General features: G+C 32.2%; 1 protein-coding gene across 1 annotated transcript; it reads right to left on the bottom strand.

Annotated features, from left to right (window-relative positions):
- Nucleotides 1–5,983: 5,983 nt before the first annotated feature.
- Nucleotides 5,984–7,547, bottom strand: LOC131161458 (uncharacterized). Its single transcript, XM_058117229.1, has one exon. The coding sequence runs from the start codon at nucleotides 6,981–6,983 to the stop codon at nucleotides 6,345–6,347; it is 639 nt and encodes a 212-aa protein (XP_057973212.1). The 5' UTR covers nucleotides 6,984–7,547; the 3' UTR covers nucleotides 5,984–6,344.
- Nucleotides 7,548–21,512: the final 13,965 nt, after the last annotated feature.

Below are 21,512 nucleotides of genomic sequence, written 5' to 3'. Positions count from 1 at the left end.
TAATCGTATAGCTACGGTACCGTACTTCGTAAAACTAAACTAAGTTATCTGGGTTCTGATAACATATAGTACATTTCATATATTTATACGTAGTTGTTCCATATTTCATAGAAGTATCTGACATATTCATATTTTCATAAATTCTGACATAATGTACATAGTCACGACATCTACGCCGACATAAATCATAGCATATGGATCATGGCATCTATGCCGGTATAAAACATAACATACAAATCACAGCATCTACGCCAGCATAAAACATAACATAACTTACTAAACATAGCTTTTCTATACTATTAACGTAATGTTTTAAAATTGTAATTCCTATACTGTTTTTAGGGTTTTCCTAAAATTGTCATAACATGCTTATTCTGAAAAACATAATAATCTAGTAAATCATAATTTCCATAGAAAATCATAGTCATGCCACACAAATAGGAATAATATTCTAAACATAAAAATATGCACTGAAATCATATTTTCTAATAAAATGTATTAAATATGTTTTCCTGTTCAACAACAGTATTTCCCAAACATTGTACTAAACATACATATTATCTAAAAATAATTGTTGTATATTAAATAATAATTTTATGAAAAGTACTGACTTAATTTATCCCCTTATTTGGCTTACTAAGAGCTCACAATTAAATCCAAATCTACACACGTGGTGTTACTAGTTCAACACCCTGAAATTTATATTTTTCCCAACAAAACTTCAGCATTAATCCATCTAGTACACTTTCCTCAATCTAGAAATATTAAATACCTTATGAAACTTAAAATACCCAACTTACCCATATTTTTGATATGGTGTCCAAGTTGGCCTTCAAACAATCTACTCCAGCAGACTTGAAGAGAATCTTTCCAAGAGTAGTGTGGTGGTTTCCGATCGTTGAACCGATGAAGAATGAAACTAGAAATCTAGAGAGAAGATAAAGGAGACGAGATTCTAGAGAGAAAAATAGTTTGCATGAAAAATTCTCACTGAAATCCTGAGGTTGGTGTATTTATAAAATGCGGATTCGTCGACGAGACACGTCACCTCGTCGACGAGTCCATGAAGGTAGTTCATCGATGAACTCGTAACCTTCGTTGACAAAATTTAGGCTCCGCTAAACCCCTATCGGTAAGTTGTTGTCGACGAGACACGAGTTCATGTCGACGAGCCCAAGAAGGCTGCTCGTCAACGAGCGCTCTGCTTTCGTCAATGAGACCCTACTGAGTCCCTTTTGAAAAATCCACTCGTTTCTTTTATTTACTTAATTACTATAATTCTTCAGGTCTCTACATAGCTCAAGACTTAAAAATTTGGACAAAAGATACTAATTTTTCTCGAGATTTTGTGAAAAGAGCAAAGAGTAAGTCTAAGATTTCAAAAAAAAAATCATAAACTTTTCTCTATTGGGCTTTTGTGGAGCCTAGTTGCGTTCAATCTAGATGATGACCCAACTTTTCTTTAATGAGAGATTTCGATCCTAAGGTTTAGTCCATGGAGCGAAGGATTGGGCCCGTTTTGTAGCCCATTCGGAACCCTGTGCGCAGCATATAAAATGATTGTTTTTGGGTGATTAGGGAAGTGGTCACACTTCGCGAGAGAGCAAGAGAGAGAGTATTGTACCGCCGCACTCTCGGTATTTTTCTTCTTGATAATAGTGAAATCCCTGCAACTCTGTGGACGTAAGTAAAATTGCCGAACCAAGTAAATATTGTCTTGTGCATGTGATTGATTTTTCTTTAGCGTGTATTCTTTTTCTATTTTGTTTCTCACATATTTCGAAAATTTGTTGTTAATTCCCAACATTCTCAAGAATTTAAATTTTTCACAAGCTTTCTTTAACATTTGATTTTTGTGATACTCTTGAAAAAATTTGTCTTGAAAAATGTTTGCCAGTGTAATTTTTGAAATCTTAGGAAAATTCTTATAATTTTTAAAATTTATAAATAAATTATTATCTTTTTATCTAATCTCATGAGAGATGAATACCTTTTATTTTTAAAAAATTTCAAACAAAATTATATTATTAATTAAAAATTACACATGATTGGCATGTGTTTGAAATAAAATTTTATATGTAGTTGATCACTTTATATTTAGTTTACTCAACTCATTTGTCTGGTTTATAATATGTGAAATATGTTTGCAGATGATTTTACATGACAAGCAAGTTGTACATGTAATAATACTCATTTAAAATAGTTAAATTAATAATATTAATGTATAAATGCATGATAAGCTCATGGTATATGGCAACAAAAAATAAAGAATGAAATTAATAGGTTCTTAAATTTAAGGACAAAAGATACCCACTTTCTTTAAATTTAACAAAAAGACAACGACCTTCTTGAGATTTAAAAAATCTAAAGATTCTCTCAAGAGATTTCAAAAATTTTTATAACTTACTGTGAGATTTTTAAGAAAGACACAAAGCATTTTATATTTAAAAAAAAAAAAAATTTGAAACAAGATTTGTATCTTTTTGACAACGCTTAAGAAAAGTTTGCTATATTTTTAAAATTTCAAGAGAGGTCGATTAGACTTTTGAAATATCGGGAGAGACCTCTATCTTTTTGCTAAACCTCAAGCAAGCAAAAATTTGTGGATAAAATTTTTACCTTAAATTTAAAATTTGTGCATAAAATAGCAATAGATAAAAGAATTTTAAGAAGTCCAATGTTAATTAGCTAGTTCAATTTGATTATATAATTTATTTTTTAAGATATTTTTAATTTTAAACTTTTCAACTATTAAAAGGTGGGCAAAAGACATTAACCTCCATTGAAATTTGACGAAAAGATAAGAACCTTATATGAGATTTCAAAAATGTTACATACCTCCTTAAGGTTTAACAAAAATATATAAATCTCTGCTCAAAGACTTATTTTTTGCAAAATATAATGAGAGATTTATGTGTTTTTGACAAATATCACAAAGGTTTTTACAATTTTTGAAATCTTATGACAGATCTTTGAAAATTTTAAAGTTTCAGGTAAGCTCAATATCTTTGGACCCGAGCCCGATAAGGCCGTTGAGAGACGGGGTAAGAGCCCAGTCGAGGGGAAAATTAGGAAAGGATAGGAGAGATTGGAGAGAGTAGATTACAAGGAATGTGCTAATTAACGAAGAGAATTAGGTAGTATTTAAAGGATTGTTGTATTCAAAAAATATATATATTAATTGATGACGATAATAATAATAATTTTAAATAATAAATTTATAAAGGTAAATAAATTTTATATAATAATTTTATGTTTGAAAGAGGTTTTGAATTAAATTTGTATGAATTTGGATAAGATATAACACAAAATTATATTAAAATTTATCTAAATTTATCCTAAATTTAATCTTAGGCTTGAAATTAATACTTCCAAATGCATCATAAATATATTTGGTAGTAAAAATATTAAATTCAAATGTAAATTCACTAAAGAATAATATGAAGCAAGATAATCACCCACAAGTTTTTTTAGTATTTTTTTTTTTTTTGAATACGCCGAGTTTCCTAGGCATGTGCGCCAGACTAATCTCACGCTTACGCCAGCTATGCCCTCAGCCAATACGTAGGAGGTAAATCGCAGATGTGCATTGCAGGTAGTAGGGTAAATCGCAGATGTCTAAGGCCATCCGGTGAACCTCCTTACCACCTGAGCTTATGCACTGGGGCCTTTTAGTAATTTTCTTTTAATTCAACTTATGGTGGCATCAACATGGTCTCCTTCTCTAATAATTTATGCATGATTACATTTTTGCTCCAACCATCTTCTCTTTACACGTTAAGTATGTAATAGAAAGAAATCAGGAAAAATAGAATTGAATTTTTCACTTAATTTTATCGTAACATTTAATTAAATTTTCATTACAATTATGTCTTATCTCATTCCCTTCGGCAAACCGAACATTTTGTAATTGATGAATTGATAAAATTAGCTGAAAAAGACAACCAAGAGAGAACTATTTTCTTGATTTTTAAAAATTAAATTATATTCTTTCTTATTTCAAAGAATAACTCGTAAGCCAAATTTCGATTTAACATTGAATAATGTTTCAATGCCATTGGAATCTATGAAATATGTCTAATAAAATCCTTTTAACATTTAATAAATTGTGCTGAAAGATGGAAAAGGCACTAATGATTTTTATTCCTTAGCTTTATTTTGTTTGCAAACTTGGAAATATTTTTTACTGCCCAGTATTTGCACTAATCAAATAGGTTCATTCATTTTTCTATTTTTAGTTTTTTAAAGATAAAATTGCGAAAATAGCTTTTTTTTTTTTTTTTTTACATTTAAGAAAAATATAAAATATTTGGATTAAATGTTTATTGAGATTACAAATCACAAAAAATAACAAAACCATTTGAAATAAATTTTTTGCTCAAACTTTCTCCAGTTAAAAATCATTTACATTGTGTTTGGGAACATGAATTAGATTTGGACAAATTTTAATATAATTTTTTATTATATCTTCTCCAAATCCAATGTAAATCCAAATCTATGGTGTCTCCAAACACAAGGTTAAAGTAATGTTTGGAAATATGAGTTTTGGAGTTCGGACTTAGACTTCTTAGTATTAAAAAAGAAAAAAAAAAAACTTAATACAATTTTTTATTGGTTTTATTTGAAAAATCACAAATATCAAAATCCAACATTTTTTTATTTTTAAACATTTAGGAAAAATATAAAATATTTGGATGAGATTACAAATCGCAAAAAATAACAAAACCATTTGAAATAAATTTTTTGCTCAAACTTTCTTCAGTTAAAAATCATTTACATTGTGTTTGGGAACATGAATTAGATTTGGACAAAATTTTAATATAATTTTTTATTACATCTTCTCCAAATCCAATGTAAATCCAAATCTATGGTGTCTCCAAACACAAGGTTAAAGTAATGTTTGGAAATATGAGTTTTGGACTTAGACTCCTTAGTATTAAAAAAGAAAAAAAAACTTAATACAATTTTTTATTGGTTTTATTTGAAAAATCACAAATATCAAAATCCAACATTGGAAATCAATGTTTCCAAATATAGAATTACAACAAAAATTGACCCCCCAAAAAAAATATTCATTGCCATTGTAGTAAAAGTTTAGGAAGAATGATGTTAAACTTAATACAATTTTTTATTGGTTTTATTTGAAAAATCACAAATATCAAAATCCAACATTGGAAATCAATGTTTCCAAATATAGAATTACAATAAAAATTGACCCCCCAAAAAAATATTGATCGCCATTGTAGTAAAAGTTTAGGAAGAATGATGTTAGTCAATTTTAGGAAGCATCATCGTCATTATATGCAAAATATTAGTATTTTATGTATTTAAGTCATGATTATCAAAATTGTGATTCAAAAAATCCTACTATCCAAATTTTTCCAAACGATCCAAAATCGCATACAAACTCGATATAAAATCGCAAAATTGCAATCTTATTTGAATTCATTTACGCTGCAAATAAATTGAATTGCTTATAGCAAGTGTTAGTTTGGGTTAATGAGAGAGTTTCAAGTTCAATTTTTAAGTTTGACTTGTTTCGACTTGTCGGCTCGACTTATTAAACTTGTTAATTGCTTATTAAGTTGACCCAATCGCACCTAAGGAAAGACAAGCTAACAAATGAATCCAACTTGAGCGAGCTTGAAGCTCGAGCCTGAGCCATTTTCTTAATCTTGAACCGAGCCAAGCTCGATTCGACTTAGCTCGTTTGTAGCCCAACTTTCTGAAGCTCAACTCGGCTTAATTTGTTTGTAGCTTTATGTGACCAATATCTATTTTCAATAGCCTAATCAAAATTTTAATTCTAAGTATTGTTTTAAAATTTTACAAGCATAATTTTATGATCCTCGTGATCTAGTCGTGGAGACCCCTCTTTTGTCAAGTGTTTTTCTTTGCCATTTTTTTTAACAATGTGATTTCCCAAATAATGTGCTAACAACACCTATTTTTGGAATTTGAGAATGCATTAAGGCTTAAAAACTGCATATAATAATAATTATTATTATTATTATTTCATAACTTAACTACATTATGTTTGCAAATACATTAAAGGAAAAAACAATGTAAATAAGAGGAAAAACTCCAGAGCCACCTCGTCAAACAAACCCCAGTACAGCTGGTTATCTTTTATTTTTGGGCACCCCACTTTTTTAAAAAAACACAGGCAGTGCCCACAAAAACTTCCCAGACAAACCCAAAAACAAAAATAAAAATAAAAATAAAGAAATAAAAAACTCATGGACAAAGCATACCCTCGGTTATGCCTTTATTTACATATAAACCTAAACTTCGCCAACCTTCGCAGTAACAGTGGCAGTTCATTTAAACCAGGTACGAACACGTCACCGGAGTCGCAACAGCCGCCGGAGATTGTCCGTCGCCCCGGCGTCTACTCCGCCGGATGCCTCCGCGTTGCAGCTCAGCTTAGGCCTGACGGAGAACTTCGGCAACGGCAAGCTGCTCGGAGGAGGAGAAATCAGTGGGAACACGGAACCCGAGAACGTCTCCAAAGACGACGACGACGAGAATATTCTCGACATGTTTTCCGGAAGATCGCTCGGGTCAGGTCCCAACCGGTTGAGAGATCCGATATCGGATGCTCCTTTTGTTGATGATCTTTTCAGATCCCTGGAATCAGATTTTTTAGGGCTGATGGACGGCTTGGATTTCTTGGCTGGAGTTAGGGATTTGTTGATTTTTCTATTCGTGGGAGGGCTCCGGGAAGGGAGAGATTGGGAGATCGGAAGAGGAAGGAGTGGCGGTTTCTGCTGGTGGTTGCGGTGGCGATTCAGCGGATTATTGATCGGCAGAGGGAGGGAGAACGAGAGAGAGTGCGGCGGGGCGTGCAACAGACCACCACCGTGAGCATTTTCAAAAGGTCTGGAAATGAGAGGGCGCGCGTTCCTTTTAGGGTTTCTGATTTGCTTATAATTAGGAGAGATTGATTGATCTGGAGAAGAAGGCACAAGAATCGCCTCCATATAAATGAACCGATTGATCTATATATTATTGTAAATATATATGTTATCAGCTGATTTCAAAGGAAATGTCTACTGGAAAATCAAACAAAGCGAGGATCGATTAGGGGAGATGGAAAATAGGCGATGATCGATCTCAAATAACACGATCAACAGCCTTGAATTTCAGAAAGATTAATCAATTGCTGTACCTGCGGGAAATCCTTACAGATTTCTGCCAATCGCTACACAAAAGTTTTCAACAAAAAAAAAAACTATAAAAAAAAAAAGCTTTATTTATACATAAAAAAAATTAAAAATAGATCGACAAAACCAAAATTTCATAGCCCAAAAAAAAAAACCTGCAGACACGGAAATTTAGGTAGTTCCGCAGAAACGACCGATCATAAATGAAAAATAAATCTTTGATGCCAAAAGACAAAAACATACAAGAATCAAAATTTTCTGATCAAAATTTTCTGATATGTAAAAGAAGAAGAAGAAGAAGAAGAAGAAGTAGGAAGAAGCGGATCGAACTATTAGAACCCTAGATATGATCGGAGGGTCAGGTATTGGTCAGGTATTATTTGGGTGAGCCGGCCCTTGAAGTTTCCGCTGCATTTTATAGAGTGGAGAAGTAACGGCTACTTTATTTAATTATTTATTTGTTTGTTTTTTGGGTAAGTATTTTTTTAAAGTGTTTAATTTTTATTTATTTAAATTAAAAATCTTCTAGTATTTTGCCGACAACCGTTGCGGTCATCTACTCCCCTACATGCCTAGTCCACGGGGAAGCAGACCTACCGTAGGGCGGCAACCGCCGATTCGATGGTGACCGTCGGATCCTGTTGCCGATGGAGCCTTTAGGGAGAATGTGACCGTTGATGATATAGACCACAGAATGGGAGTGGGCCAATCACAGCCATACACGTTTTTCATTCGGTGAGCCCCTCCTCCTTTATCTATTATTAAAATAAAATTTTTGGGAAGTGGAGCGGTTCTTCCATCAGTTATATGCGATGAAAGCGTACACGTGGCAGCACGAAAATGTCGGTTATTTTTTACGTGAGGTGATTGCAATTGAGGACCACAGGGGACAGGCCACAGCTGATCCATTCAACTTTTTTTTTTTAAGGCAAATAAAAAAATCTTGTAATTTTTTTTTCCTTTTTTCTTTTTTTTTTTTTGAAATTTTGTATAGTTAAGAATATGTGCTTTTCTCTTTTTATTTTTTATAAATCCGCAAAACATAATCATAATCATAATCATAATGAACAAAATACAAAATGGAGTTGAAGAAATAGAGTAAATTAGGATTATATAAATTAACTAGTACTAAAGAACGATAGTAGTTGAAATAATAATATCCTATATAATAATGCATGTATTTTTACTAGTTGATGGAGAAAAATAATTTTTACTCTCTAAAGCTTATCATAAATATGTAAAAGAAAAGAAAAATTAGAAGCTACTCAATTAAAGTTGCAAGTGAATTGAACTGATGCACGAGCTATTTGCATTCTGCTCATTCTATAAAATTGAGTCAAGCTTGAATTACTTGAGTATACTAACAATAGAGTTCAAGTTTTACTGGAGGATCTAGGAAAGTCGGAATATGAGAGCACTCATCTTGGATCGAGTGGGCTTACTTCACAACCCATGTAACAAGTTATACCAAGTAAGAAATATAAATTTTGATTAATCTGGGTAACAGTGAACTCTTATACAAGAACAGCTATGACTGAATATCTCTCAAAAAACAATAGCTAAAGGCCCCGATACTATTGCTTAATCATGTTTTCGTGATTTTAGTTATGTATATTATAGTTATACAAGTGATATAATATTTATTTTGTACATATACTCAATAATTCATACACTTGTTCAATGGTACTCTATTATTAAACATATAGCAAAAATTAAATATATAAGAACACAAATTCGCACCGTGCCTAAAAGGGACAGCAATGATGAAAGTTACTGTAAGGAATGCATTGCTCAGTGAGTTGTTAGAGTAAATTTAGCCTAATGAAGTAAAATATCTGGTTTGTAGTTCCCCCCCGCCCCCCACAACACACAGAGATATAATATATATATTTGTTCGTAATACAAAAATTGACAAAAAGAATAAAATGTGAAGAATTAAGCATTTGTCCCAAAATGTAACATAAGAAAATTTAGAACATAATAGATATGGTGAAATTCAGCCTCATTTTCTTGCAAGTAAATATGGAGAATTGTATTAGATTTGGCTTAGATAGACTATGCAGCAGATATGAAAAATGTTTGCAAGTCTTTCATCGACAGGTGACTGTCATTAGGCCCGTTATTTGTGAGCACTAAGAATATTTTGAACAAGAAACTGTGTATGAAGGATTGCTGGCTAAATAATAATTGGAACTCTGATTTAGTACAGGAATTGGTTGGTGCTGTTAAAACAAGAGAAATTTTGCATTAGGTGCCGGCGAGTAAAAGTGGGCAGAATATTTTTGTCTGGAAGCCTGCCCCGGATAGTAATTTTTCTACGAAAACGGCTTGGGAGGCAGTGAGGAGCAAAAGCGATAACTTTTTGTGGAATGACTAGTTTTGGCATTCTTTATTGCCTAGAAGAATTTCAATGTGTTTATGGAAAGCCTGATTTAGATGTTTGGCTGTAAATGATAGAATTCATACCAAAGAAATATCAATGGCTTCGGCTTGTGATTGCTGCGTTCAGAGAAGTCAGGAAAACATTGATCATATTCTTTCTTTAGGAGAGGTGACTTCATAGGTTTGGCATCGGGCTAGTGTGGTTTTGGGGATTCCTTTCCAATGATCTCTTCCTTGGAAAAATAAAATAGCAAATTGGTTCCACTATGCAAAAAAATCGTCTATTAAAGGTATTTTAATCGGGGTTGATTCCATGTTTGATTACGTGGTGCCTCTGGAATCGAAGATGTAAAGCGAGAATAGAATGAGTTTATCAAAGTGCAGATCAGATATGGAGAAGTGTTCGATTCTGGGTTAGTTTTATTGCTGAGAGCACAATTTCTTCTCAAAAATTGAAGAAGTCGAACATTAAGATTTTGAATGAGTTTCAAATTTAGCATCAAGGAGTTTGCGAGAGGCCTGAAAAAATTATTTCATGGGTTAAACCTCCAGTAGGGTGGATAAAACTTAATTGTGATGGGAGTTGTAGGGGCAATCCGGGTACTTCAAGAGGTGGAGGAATTATTCGGGATTGCCATGGCATGGTAAAAGCGGTTTTTTCAAGTTATTTTGGTAATGGTACGAATAATAGTGCGGAATTAAAAGCAACCAGTGAAAAAATTCGTTTGTGTAAATGTTTGTATTATGTTAATGTGATTATTGAAATGACTCGCAAATTGTAGTTGATTGGTTTCAGAAAGGTAGATGTATTTTGTGGTATCTTTGGAAATTTTGGGAGGAGCTCGTGGCAGAGTTAGAAGGAGTGAATGTCGTGGTGATGCATCAATATAGGGAAGGCAACAATGCTGCTGATTTTCTTGCCAAAGAAGAAGAAAGGGGAAACAATGTAATCTATGAAAAACAACACCTTCTACCACGTTATCTAAAAGGTATCCTTCAGATAGATAGGTGGGGTCTTGTTTCCATTCGTCGTTAGGTCATCTCTAGAGTTTCGTTTGGTGTATTTTGTTTTATTTTTTAGTTGTTTTTATTTTTTTTTTCCTTTGTTAGTTATGTTTAATTTTGGTTGTCATAGTTTGGTTGGTTGGTGTTAACTTGTAACCATGGTATTCTTCTGCCAAAAGTGAGGGTTTATTAATAAATAAATGGAGGTATCACCCTCTTTTACCAAAAAAAATCATTGACTAGAAAAATGAAAGTAAATGCATATATATAGACAGACACACACACACACACACACACTCACACACACACATATTTAATGATAGTTTGAATTACTTGAGTATACTGATAATTGAGTTCAAGTTTTAAAATTTTATTTTGAAGTGTAATCAATCTTCACCAAGTTACATGATTTTCAAACATAACGACTAGAAAAGCACCAAAAGCATTAAAATATGTTTGTAATACAAAAATAGACAGAAAGAACAAAATGTGAAGAATTGAGCTCTTGCCCTAAAATGGAACATAAGAAAATTTGGAACAAAATAGATATTGATCTTTAGTCTCGTTTTCTTGCAATGAATATGGAGAATTATATCAGACTTGACTTGGATAAACTATGTAGCATATATGAAAAATGTATGCAAGTCCTAAACTAAATTTGACTATAAAAATGATATATGTAATGATAGTTTGAGTTACTTAAGTATACTGATAATTAAGTTCAAAAAGTTTTAAATTATTACTTTGAAGTCTTGTCAATCTTAATCAAGTTACTTGATTTTCAAATGTAAAGACTACAAAAGTACCAAAAGCATTAAAATTTATTTGTAACACAAAAAGAGACAAAAAGAACAAAATGTGAAGAATTTGAGCACTTACCCCAAAAATGGATCATAAGAAAATTTGGAATAGAATAGACTTGGTAATCTTCGGTCTTGTTTTCTAGCAAACAAATATGAAAAATTATATCAAAGTTGGCTTAGATAAACTATATATGTAGTAGATATAAAAAAATATGGCAATCCTAAATGAAATTTGACTAGAAAAATTAGTGTATGCATAGGTATATTTAATGATAGTTTGAATTATTTAAGTATACTGGCAATTGAGTTCAATTTTTAAAATATTACTTTGAAGTTAGTCAATCTTAATTGAGCTTTCGAGATTTTAAGTATGTATATTATAATTATACAAGTGATATAATATTAATTTTGTAGATATACTCAATAACTTATATAGTTATACACCTTTTTTTTTTTTTGAAAATGTAGTTATACACCTGCTTAATAGTACTTTATAATTAAATATATGGAAAAAATAAAATATGAAAGAACACAAATTCGCATAGTGCTTGACAGGGTTGGTGTTTATAGTAGGGAGTGTTTTGCTCAGTGCACAAGCAATAGTTGAAGTGGATTTTTTTAGCCTAATGAAGTAAAATATATAATTTGCAGTAGCTTTATATATCTGAGTATTAGACTTTTGGACCAAGTTATATGATTTTCAAATGTAAGGATTAGAAAAAATTAGAGAGCATTAAAATATGTTTATAATACAAAAATAGTCAGCAATAACAAAACATAAAGAATTGAGTAACTGCCCCAAAATGAAATATACGAAAATTTGGAACACAATAGACTTGGTGATCTTCGATCTCGCTTTCCTACAAAGGAGAATTATATTAGACTTGGCTTAGATAAACTATGCAGCAAAAATGAAAAATTTATGCAAATCCTACATGAAATTTGACTAGAAAAATGATTGTATAATGATAGTTTGAATTACTTGAGTATACTAACAATTGAGTTCAAGTTTTAAAATATTGCTTTGAAGTCTAGTCAATCTTAATCAAGTTTTCGTTAGTTTAGTTATGTATATTATAATTATGCAAGTGGCCTAATATTTATTTTATACATATACTCAATAATTTATATAGTTATACATGTGTTTAATGGTACTTTATAATTAAATACATAGCAAAAACTAAATATATAAGAACACGAATTTGTGTAGTGCCTGAAAGAAACAATGAGGATGAAAGTTACTATAGGGAATGTGTTGCTCAGTGCACAAGTAATAGTTGAAATCGAATTTTTTAGCCTAATGAAGTAAAATATTTGGTTTGCAGTTGTCTTGTACATATGAATGTTTAGACTTTTAAACCAAGTAACATGATTTTCAAACGTAACAACTAGAAAGGTACCAGAAGTATCAAAATCTGTTTGTAATATAAAAATAGATGAAAAACACAAAACGCAAAGAATGGAGCACTTACCCCAAAATGAAACATAAGAAAATTTGGACCAAAATATACTTGATGTTCTTCGGTCTCGTTTTCCTTCAAACAAATATGCAAAATTATATTAGACTTGACTTAGATAAACTATGTAGCATAAATGAAAAATGCACGCAACTTCTAAATGAAATTTGACTAGAGATATCATAGTATATATATATATATATATATATATAATGATAGTTTCAATTACTTGGGTATACTAACAATTCAGTTCAAGTTTTAAAATGTTCCTTTGAAGTCTAGTCAATCTTAATCATGTTTTCGTGATTTTAGTTGTGTATATTATAATTATACAAGTGACATAATATTTATTTTGCACATATACTCAATAATGTATATAATTATACATGTGTTTAATGGTAGTTTATAATTAAATATATAGCCAAAATTAATTATATAAGAACACAAATTTGCACAGTACTAGAAAGGGACGGCAAGGATGAAAGTAGCTATAAGGAGTGTGTTACTCAGTGCACAAGCAATAGTTGAGGTGGAATTTTTTAGTCTAATGAAATAAAATATATGGTTTGTAGTTGCACTGCACATATGAATATTTAGACTTTTCAACCAAATTATATGATTTTCAGACGTACGACTAGAAAAGTACCAAAGGCATTAAAATCTACTTGTAATACGCTAACAAGCAAAAAGAACAAAATGTAAAGAATTAAGTACTTGCCCCAAAATGGAACATAAGAAAATTTGGAAGAGAACAAACTTGGTGATCTTCAATCACATTTTCCTGCAATTAAATATGGAGAATTATATCAAATTTGACTTAAATAAACTATGTGTAATTCCCCAAAAATTTGCTCTAATACCACAATTGTACGATCCAAAGAATATACTGTCTTTGATACCACATCTGTGACGACTCAGATCCCAGTGGGGTCCAGGGTACGCCTTTCTATAATTTAATTTAAAGCAAGTAGTGGAAATAATTTAAATCTCAAATATCATACCAGAATACTAAACCACCACAATTACATAGGTATCTCCAAGTAACAATATTTCATTACAAGGAATACAAAAGCATATTTAATTCAGTATCAAACAAGCACTTACTTTAAACTATATTATCTAAATCCCGCCCCGAAGCTTGCTAAGCTTGATTCCCTGTATGTCCTGAAATATAAAATGGTTATTGTGTGAGACCTTTCAGTAAAAAAAAAATAGATTATTATCAGTGTGTGGCTAAATGAGTTTTGGTGTGAGTAAAATACATCCATTAATTTAACTTTAAATGAAATGACATTTGTACATTGTACTCATACCTATATAATTGAAAATACATATTTTCCTTCAAAACATAATTTTGGCTCAATAGATGGCCCCGTTTACATAAATCCACAAATATGCATAGAAGAACCTTCCTTTTTGGACTAATTTCATGTTTAACCCCCATGATCAGGCTGTACAACCCGAAAACTGGACTTAACTTGGTTGGCCGACCAAGACTAAGTCAAAGTAACATGCCTGTAAGTATGATTTGCCTACCACATCCTGGTCCAGACTTAGGAGGGTACACAACCATTCTCAGGCCAAATTGACTATCCACTACCTACACTTTCACAAAATCGTGACTGCACTCATATTTCTCTCTACCTACGGTATCGAGCTTTCAACACATCTGGTCCATCAGGGTTCTTAAACCATATATTACAATTTACATAATTAAATAGTAAAATGATCTCATTTTCTCAGCACATAATTTGCAATAATCTTTCCACAATTTTCCAACCATCCCTGGGATTGGTATTAAACCATCAAATTCACAATATTCGTATTATTCCCACAAATTCAAGAAATCAGTATAATACCACAACTTTCGCCATATAAAACCATAAAAATTCCAACATGTTTAATTACGCAATAAAAATAAATCATTCTCATGCCACACTATTTGAGTGTTAAATCATAATCTAATAAATTGATTAGAAAAAGTACATCATAATATACTCAGTATATTTTGCTGAAAATAAGGGTATGATTACCTTGATAGTTTTAATTTAACTCAAACTATATATTTTATATAAAAAAAAAAAAAAAAAAGAGATGATCACTCTACTCATTTTAATCTTCCCCGAATACGTGTATAATAAACCAAAATCATCATATTCATACGCTTGATTCATTCAAAAAATATGATATAATATTTTTGTATCCACATGCTCAAGTTTAGTCGGTTCAATTTCAAAATAAACTGACATATTCTAATCCCCTTACCTAACCTGGAAGATATGCCTACCATGTTCTTGAAATTGTGTCTGCGGCGTTTGGAAGACGAAACCCTAGTTTCCTTAAACCTTGATGAGGAGAGAGGAGCCGGCAAGTTGAGAGGAGAGAGAGAGGATCGAAGAGCGAAAGTGGATAGAATTTGAGAGAAAGAGAGAGTGGGACACAAATTAGAGGAAGGGGAGGGGAGAGAGAGAGAGAGAGAGAGAATCCAAATGGGAGAGTGAAGATATAAAAAAATTTTGACTTCCTGGCAACTTAAAGACTTTTAGCCCATCTGAAATCGTCGACGGTTTGGTCTTGTACCAAACCGAGTTACTACACTATGTAGCAAATATGAAAAATGTATGCAAATACTAAATAAAATTTTACTAGAAAAATGATAGCATATGCAAATATATATATATATATATATATATATATATTTGTTTAATAATAGTGTGAATTACTTGATCATATTGACAATTGAATTCAACTTTTAAAATATTACTTTGAAGTCTAGTCAATCTTAATTTAGCTTTCATGATTTTAGTTATGTATATTATAATTTAGACAAGTGATATGATATTTATAATATTATAATTGTAATGATACTTTATAATTTAATTTAATTTACTCGAGTTAAACTTGAGTTTTGAGAATTTACAAGAGAGTCAAGGTCAAGTTCAAGAATTTTGGTATTTATTGAATTAGAGCACTAGACTTTTTAATCCTATGTATAGAAGAGAAAAGGTTTAGGATGGCTAGTTGAAACTCAATGGGCCATTAAACGAGTACACTATTTTTAGAATGTCTCGAGTATGGTTACTAAATTACATGTTAGATATGACTTAATTTTAATTAACTTGTAATTGAGGTTTTTGTGTGGTGCTTATTAAATCAAAATTCCTAGTGTGAATTAGATGTGTTTTGAGTCATTTCTTCCTTTGTAAGATATTCTTTTAAAATTGTTTAAGAATACTTTGTCGTCGTTTTTCTTCTTTTTTAACTAAGCCTCCCTAATTTAAGGTCAGAAAAAGTAACCGAATTATTTTTTCCTTTCCTTTTTTTTTTTTTTTCATCTTTGTTTTTCCCCTCCTTTCCTAACATGCATGTTCATTGCATGAGAAAAATATAAAGGAATTTATTTTTATTCTCTTATTTCTACTTCATTTTTTTTTTTTTTCAATCAAGAAGAGACTAAATATTAATAAATTGGGAATAGATAATGATAGGGATCCAAAAGTAATTTTTAGTATTTTAATATAACAATTCTAAATTTTTAGGTTGTTCAAAATTTTTTTTTGTTTAATTAATCACCATCCGTATGAGATATAATAAGCGTAAATTTGACCCTCCATTAAAAAAAAAAAATTGGATAAGTAATGTACGAGTCAGATAGAAGTGTATGAGATAACACTGGCCTATTTAACATTTCAAATTCTAAAAATATTTTACATTAAGAATGATTTAGAGATCAAATTAATTCAATAAATACAATATATATATATATATCACATTGACTACTACCCTTTAGGTTTTTTCTTTTTTTTTTTGGTAAAAGAGGGCGACACTTCCATTTATTTATTAATAAACCCTCACCTTTGGCGGATGAATACCGTGGTTACAAGTTTAAACCAACCAACCAAATTAGGACAAACAAAATTAAGCATAACTAACAAAGGAGATTAAAAAAAAAATCAAAAACAAAAAGAATTACACCAAACGAAACTCTAGAGATGAACTAACGACGAACACAAACAAGACCCCTATCCATCCGAAGGATACCTTTCAGATAACGTGATAGAAGGTGTTGATCTTCGTAAATTACATTGTTTCTCATTTCTCCTTCTTTAGTAAGAAAATCAGTCGCACTATTGTCTTCCCTATATTGATGCATCATCATGACATTCACTCCTTCTAACTCTGCTACGAGCTCCTCCCAAAATTCCCAAAGATACCACAAAGTACATCTACCTTTCCGAAACCAATCAACTACAATTCGCGAGTCACTTTCAATAATCACATTAACATAATGCAAACATTTACACAAACGAATTCATTCCCTGATTGTTTTTAATTCTGCACTATTATTCGTATTATTACCAAAATAACTTGAAAAAGCCGCTTTTACCATGCCATAGCAATCCCGAATAATTCCTCCACCTCCTGAAGTACCTGAATTGCCCTTACAACTCCCATAACAATTAAGTTTTATCCACCCTACTGGAGGTTTAACCCATGAAATAATTTTTTAGGCCTATCGCAAACTCTCTGGTGCTTAATTTGAAACTCATTCAAAATCTTAATGTCTGACTTCTTCAATTTTTGAAAAGAAATGGTGCTCTCAGTAATAAAATTAACCCAGAATCAAACACTTCTCCACATCTTATCTGCACTTTGATAAATTCATTTCATTCTCGTTTTACATCTTCGATTTCAGAGGCACCACGTAATCAAATATGGAATCAGCCCAATTAAAATACCTTTAATAGATGATTTTTTTGTATAGTAGAACCATTTGCCATTTTATTTTTCTAAGGAAGAGATCGTTGGAAAGGGATCCCCAATGCCACACTAGCCCGACATCAAACCTCTAAAGTCACCTCTCCTAAAGAAAGAATATGATCAATGTTTTCTTAACTTCTCTGAATGCAGCAATCACAAGCCGAAGTACCCTTTAGGTTATATAATCTTTGTTTTTCTTTATTAAATGATACTTTAGTACATACTATCTATTAAAAGCCTTATACAAAATCTTAAAGCCTAGTTGTTAAAATATTTATAGTTTTTATAATTTTTAAAAAATACAAAAAATTTATTTTACTTTTAATTTTTTATATTTGAATTGAAAATTGAAGCAAAACATTTCTATTATTTTCTAAGTTATTACATAAAATGTTGGGAAAAACAATCTTATTGTTTTGTGAGAAACATAATAGTCTCTAAAACTCAATCTTAATTTTTACCCTTCAACGAGGTTTGGGGATGAAAACTCGAGATTTTCCTAATTAAAATGTTCGGGTTCAAATTTTATGAGTTTTCACTTTCTATTTGAAATAATATTTTAGTATTTTAGTACAAAAGGGCAGAGGAACAAACCAATTATTTTAGTAGATTAACCAAAAATGCAAAGAATCTCGAACACTATTACTCTTGACAGCTATCAGAAACACAGTTAACATTGATATAGGTAAACAAAATTCTTCTTTGTGCCCGTGTTACACATCATCAATTTCATGTGTATTGATGATTGAATACACATGCAATGGATGTAATGAAAACATTTCTTCACGTTGTTTAATGACAACAATATTATTCTAGAAAATGATTATTTCATGATCATCCCAAATTTATATAACAAGTAGAAAGCGTTTGTAAAAAAAAAAAAAAATTTCTCGTCCTCTCTCTCTATTCGTCCTCCAAAATCATTACAATCACAAAACATAATAAATAACTTTACTCTCAATTTTTAAAAAATAATATTTATATATATAAATTCGCAATTATACATACCGATAGAATACACAAATATATATTTTTTTCACTATTTTGAGAGGGCTCAATACTCAATAGGGACCTATGGATGTTGACCGTTTATTGTTGGTGACGAATTAGCGACAATTTAGATATTTAAGATTGAGAGGGCAAACTTAACTAACAAATTAATAATGATAAGTATGAAACGTCTCATCCACTTAATAATCTAGCGAGTGGGCCCCGTTATGCGAACAAAATGCGTGTATGTTTTGTGGTAGATAGAGGCGCGTGGAGGGCACGGCAGAACCGTGGCCACGAAACCCAGATATTAATGAAGGTGGGGTCCCGCCAATTTAAATAATTAATCTGCACCGTTCCCATCAGATCAGTTCAATCCTACGGCTGCCCTTGCTTTCACTCATATATTACCAAAGTCGGGGTCCACAACTTAGGAAGCACTAAGCAACATTACTAGGACTTCTTTTTTTTTTTATTTCCTTTTGTCGTCAATAAATAATAATATTGTTCAGTTTTCTTTCAAAGTCTGATTAATTCACAAAATGAAGACGCCATTTTTTTTTTAAATTTTATTATTTTTCCAATAAATAAACACAAAATTTTAATTTGTATCTTTATTAAAGTAATGCCTCATGAAAAATTATGTGAGGTAAAGTATAATTTATAGAACAACATTGTATGTAGGCAAGGGTGGCAAAATGGGACCCCCAGGGTGTGGTTCAGGTGGTAGTGCGGGTTGTAAGACTGCCTTTCACGAGGTCAGGTGTTCAAACCCTCTTGGACTCGTTTCCACCTCTGAACTCTTGAATTTACCCACCATTTGAAGTTGTGGGGTCAACTTCAAGAGGCGCAGGATTAGTCACGTGGACCGTAAAACGGAAGCGTGGATACCCGGTTCGTATTCCAAAAAAAAAAAAAAAGGGTGGCGAAATGGGCCAAAACCCAATCGATGATCCGTGACAAGTTCATTTAAATCAAATTTGAGTTTAACACAAGCTGATCCGTTTAAAAATAAAATGAATGATTGTTTTTTTTTTAAATATCATTTTAGATAAAATGTTTAAAAATTTTAAAATAAATAAATTATATTTTTTAAATGGATGACTTGTTTATAACCCATTTATTAAATGGACGGGTTTGAGTTTATATAGTAGTTACCTGTTAATAAGTGTTAGGAACCTATGAGCATCCAGATCAAAGTGACATCAAAGATTTAACGTGGTTCGGTCAAAATCGACCTACGTCCACAGAGCACACACCAAATATTCACTATCGCTAGAAAAATTACAATTCTCTCTCTCTCTCTCTCTCTCTCTCTCTCTCTTCCTCCCTTCTTCCTCTCTGCTCTCTCTGAGCTTTTCACTATTTTGTGTCATTCCTCAACCCTCTATTTGTAGGACTGATCTTCTAATCACAATTTAATTACAATTTAAACATAATGAATCAAAAATATAGGAAGTTACAATCATGAGGTAAATAGATATAAATTGCACCGCGAGAGATTAATTGCAGCGCGTTTTCCAACTCAGCTCCTCCTGGCTGTCTCCTGGCTCCAGCTATAACAATCTCCCACTTGGAGACAGAGACGCCTTCTCAATCAGTATCATGAATAAGTGATGTGCTCAAAATATGTTTTTAGGCATGAAGACCTATTGAAGTTGAACACAACTTCAATTTTTCTGTAGTCACCACCTTCCTGTCTACTTGATTCCTGCGAACTAATCTGATGGTTGTCAGCTTCACAATTGGTATAAAGATGCCGGTGTAGTCATTCCCTTCCTTCTGCTCGAAGTCTTTGACTACCAACCAAGGCTTTTACTTTTTGGAGCCGTCATGCTCCTCTTTGATTCTGTACACCCACTTGTTGTGAAGGCCTTTGGGCAACTTCCACGTTCTATTGGAGGTGAGGGACTTCATCTCATCCTTCATCGCAAGCTCCCACTTGCTCGTATCTCCAACTTGACATGCTTCATCATAGCATTCGGGCTCTCCTCCATCTGTAGGAAGTAAGTAATCAATATACTTTCTGTTTCGTACATAGGACCAAGTAGATCTCCTAAGCTCCAGAGCGAGAGTAGGAGACGGTGGCGCGACGATCTGCTCCACAGGTTCCTCCACCTGAGGATTCCCGGTATTTTGTTGTTGTGTCCTGACACATTCTGAGTGGATTAGTTCTAGTCTCTTCTTCTTTGGGGTAGGGGTGTTTATCTGGAAACTAACCCTCTTCTATTTCCTGACTATACAATCCTCTCACATGTCAATCTGCACTGACTGTAGACCACTCAATTTTTCCTTTGAGTGTATCACCCTGAGTTCCTTCTCGCTCATGTGACCAAGTCGTTGGTGTCAGATGTTATTGTCATTATTTTTTGTAGCTACTGAAATAGACATAGAGGCATTGGAGGTTAGAAAAAGTGTTCCGCTTTTCTTACCTCGCGCAATCGTTAGTACACCCTTTGAAACTTTCCATTCATCACCAATGAATTTCGTCGTGTATCCCTTATCTACCAGCTGACCAACTAAGATCAAATTCTTTCTCAAGTCTGGAATATACCTGACATCCTTCAACTTCCATATCGACCCGTTTATATTGATCTTCACAACTCCCTTGCCGATTACGTCGTAAGGTTGATCTTTGCCAAGATACACCTTACCAAAATTACCTGGTGTGTACTTCTCTAGGCAATCTCTGCAGCATATGGCATGAAATAAGGCTCCGGAATCTAAGACCCAAGACTCCTGCATCTAAGACCCAAGACTCCTGCTTGCTTTCCAAAGAGCAGATCAACATCTCATCATTCTCGGAAGCAATATTTGCTTCTGTCTTTGCCCTCGTCTCGAATTCTTTCTTCTCACTCCTGCACTGGTTCTTGTAATGACCAGTCTTTCCACAGTTCCAACACTAAATAACTTTTGTGCTCTGGGAACCTGTGTCCTGAGTACCTCTG

This window comes from Malania oleifera, chromosome 8 (genome assembly GCF_029873635.1).
Source record: "Malania oleifera isolate guangnan ecotype guangnan chromosome 8, ASM2987363v1, whole genome shotgun sequence".
NCBI classification, from domain to species: Eukaryota; Viridiplantae; Streptophyta; class Magnoliopsida; order Santalales; family Ximeniaceae; genus Malania; species Malania oleifera.
This window is presented reverse-complemented; position numbering and strand designations above follow the sequence as displayed.

What these genes read in the sequence shown, in the direction of transcription:
- LOC131161458 (XM_058117229.1), bottom strand. Translation starts at nt 6,983, where the DNA reads ATGGAGGCGATTCTTGTGCCTTCTTCTCCAGATCAATCAATCTCTCCT.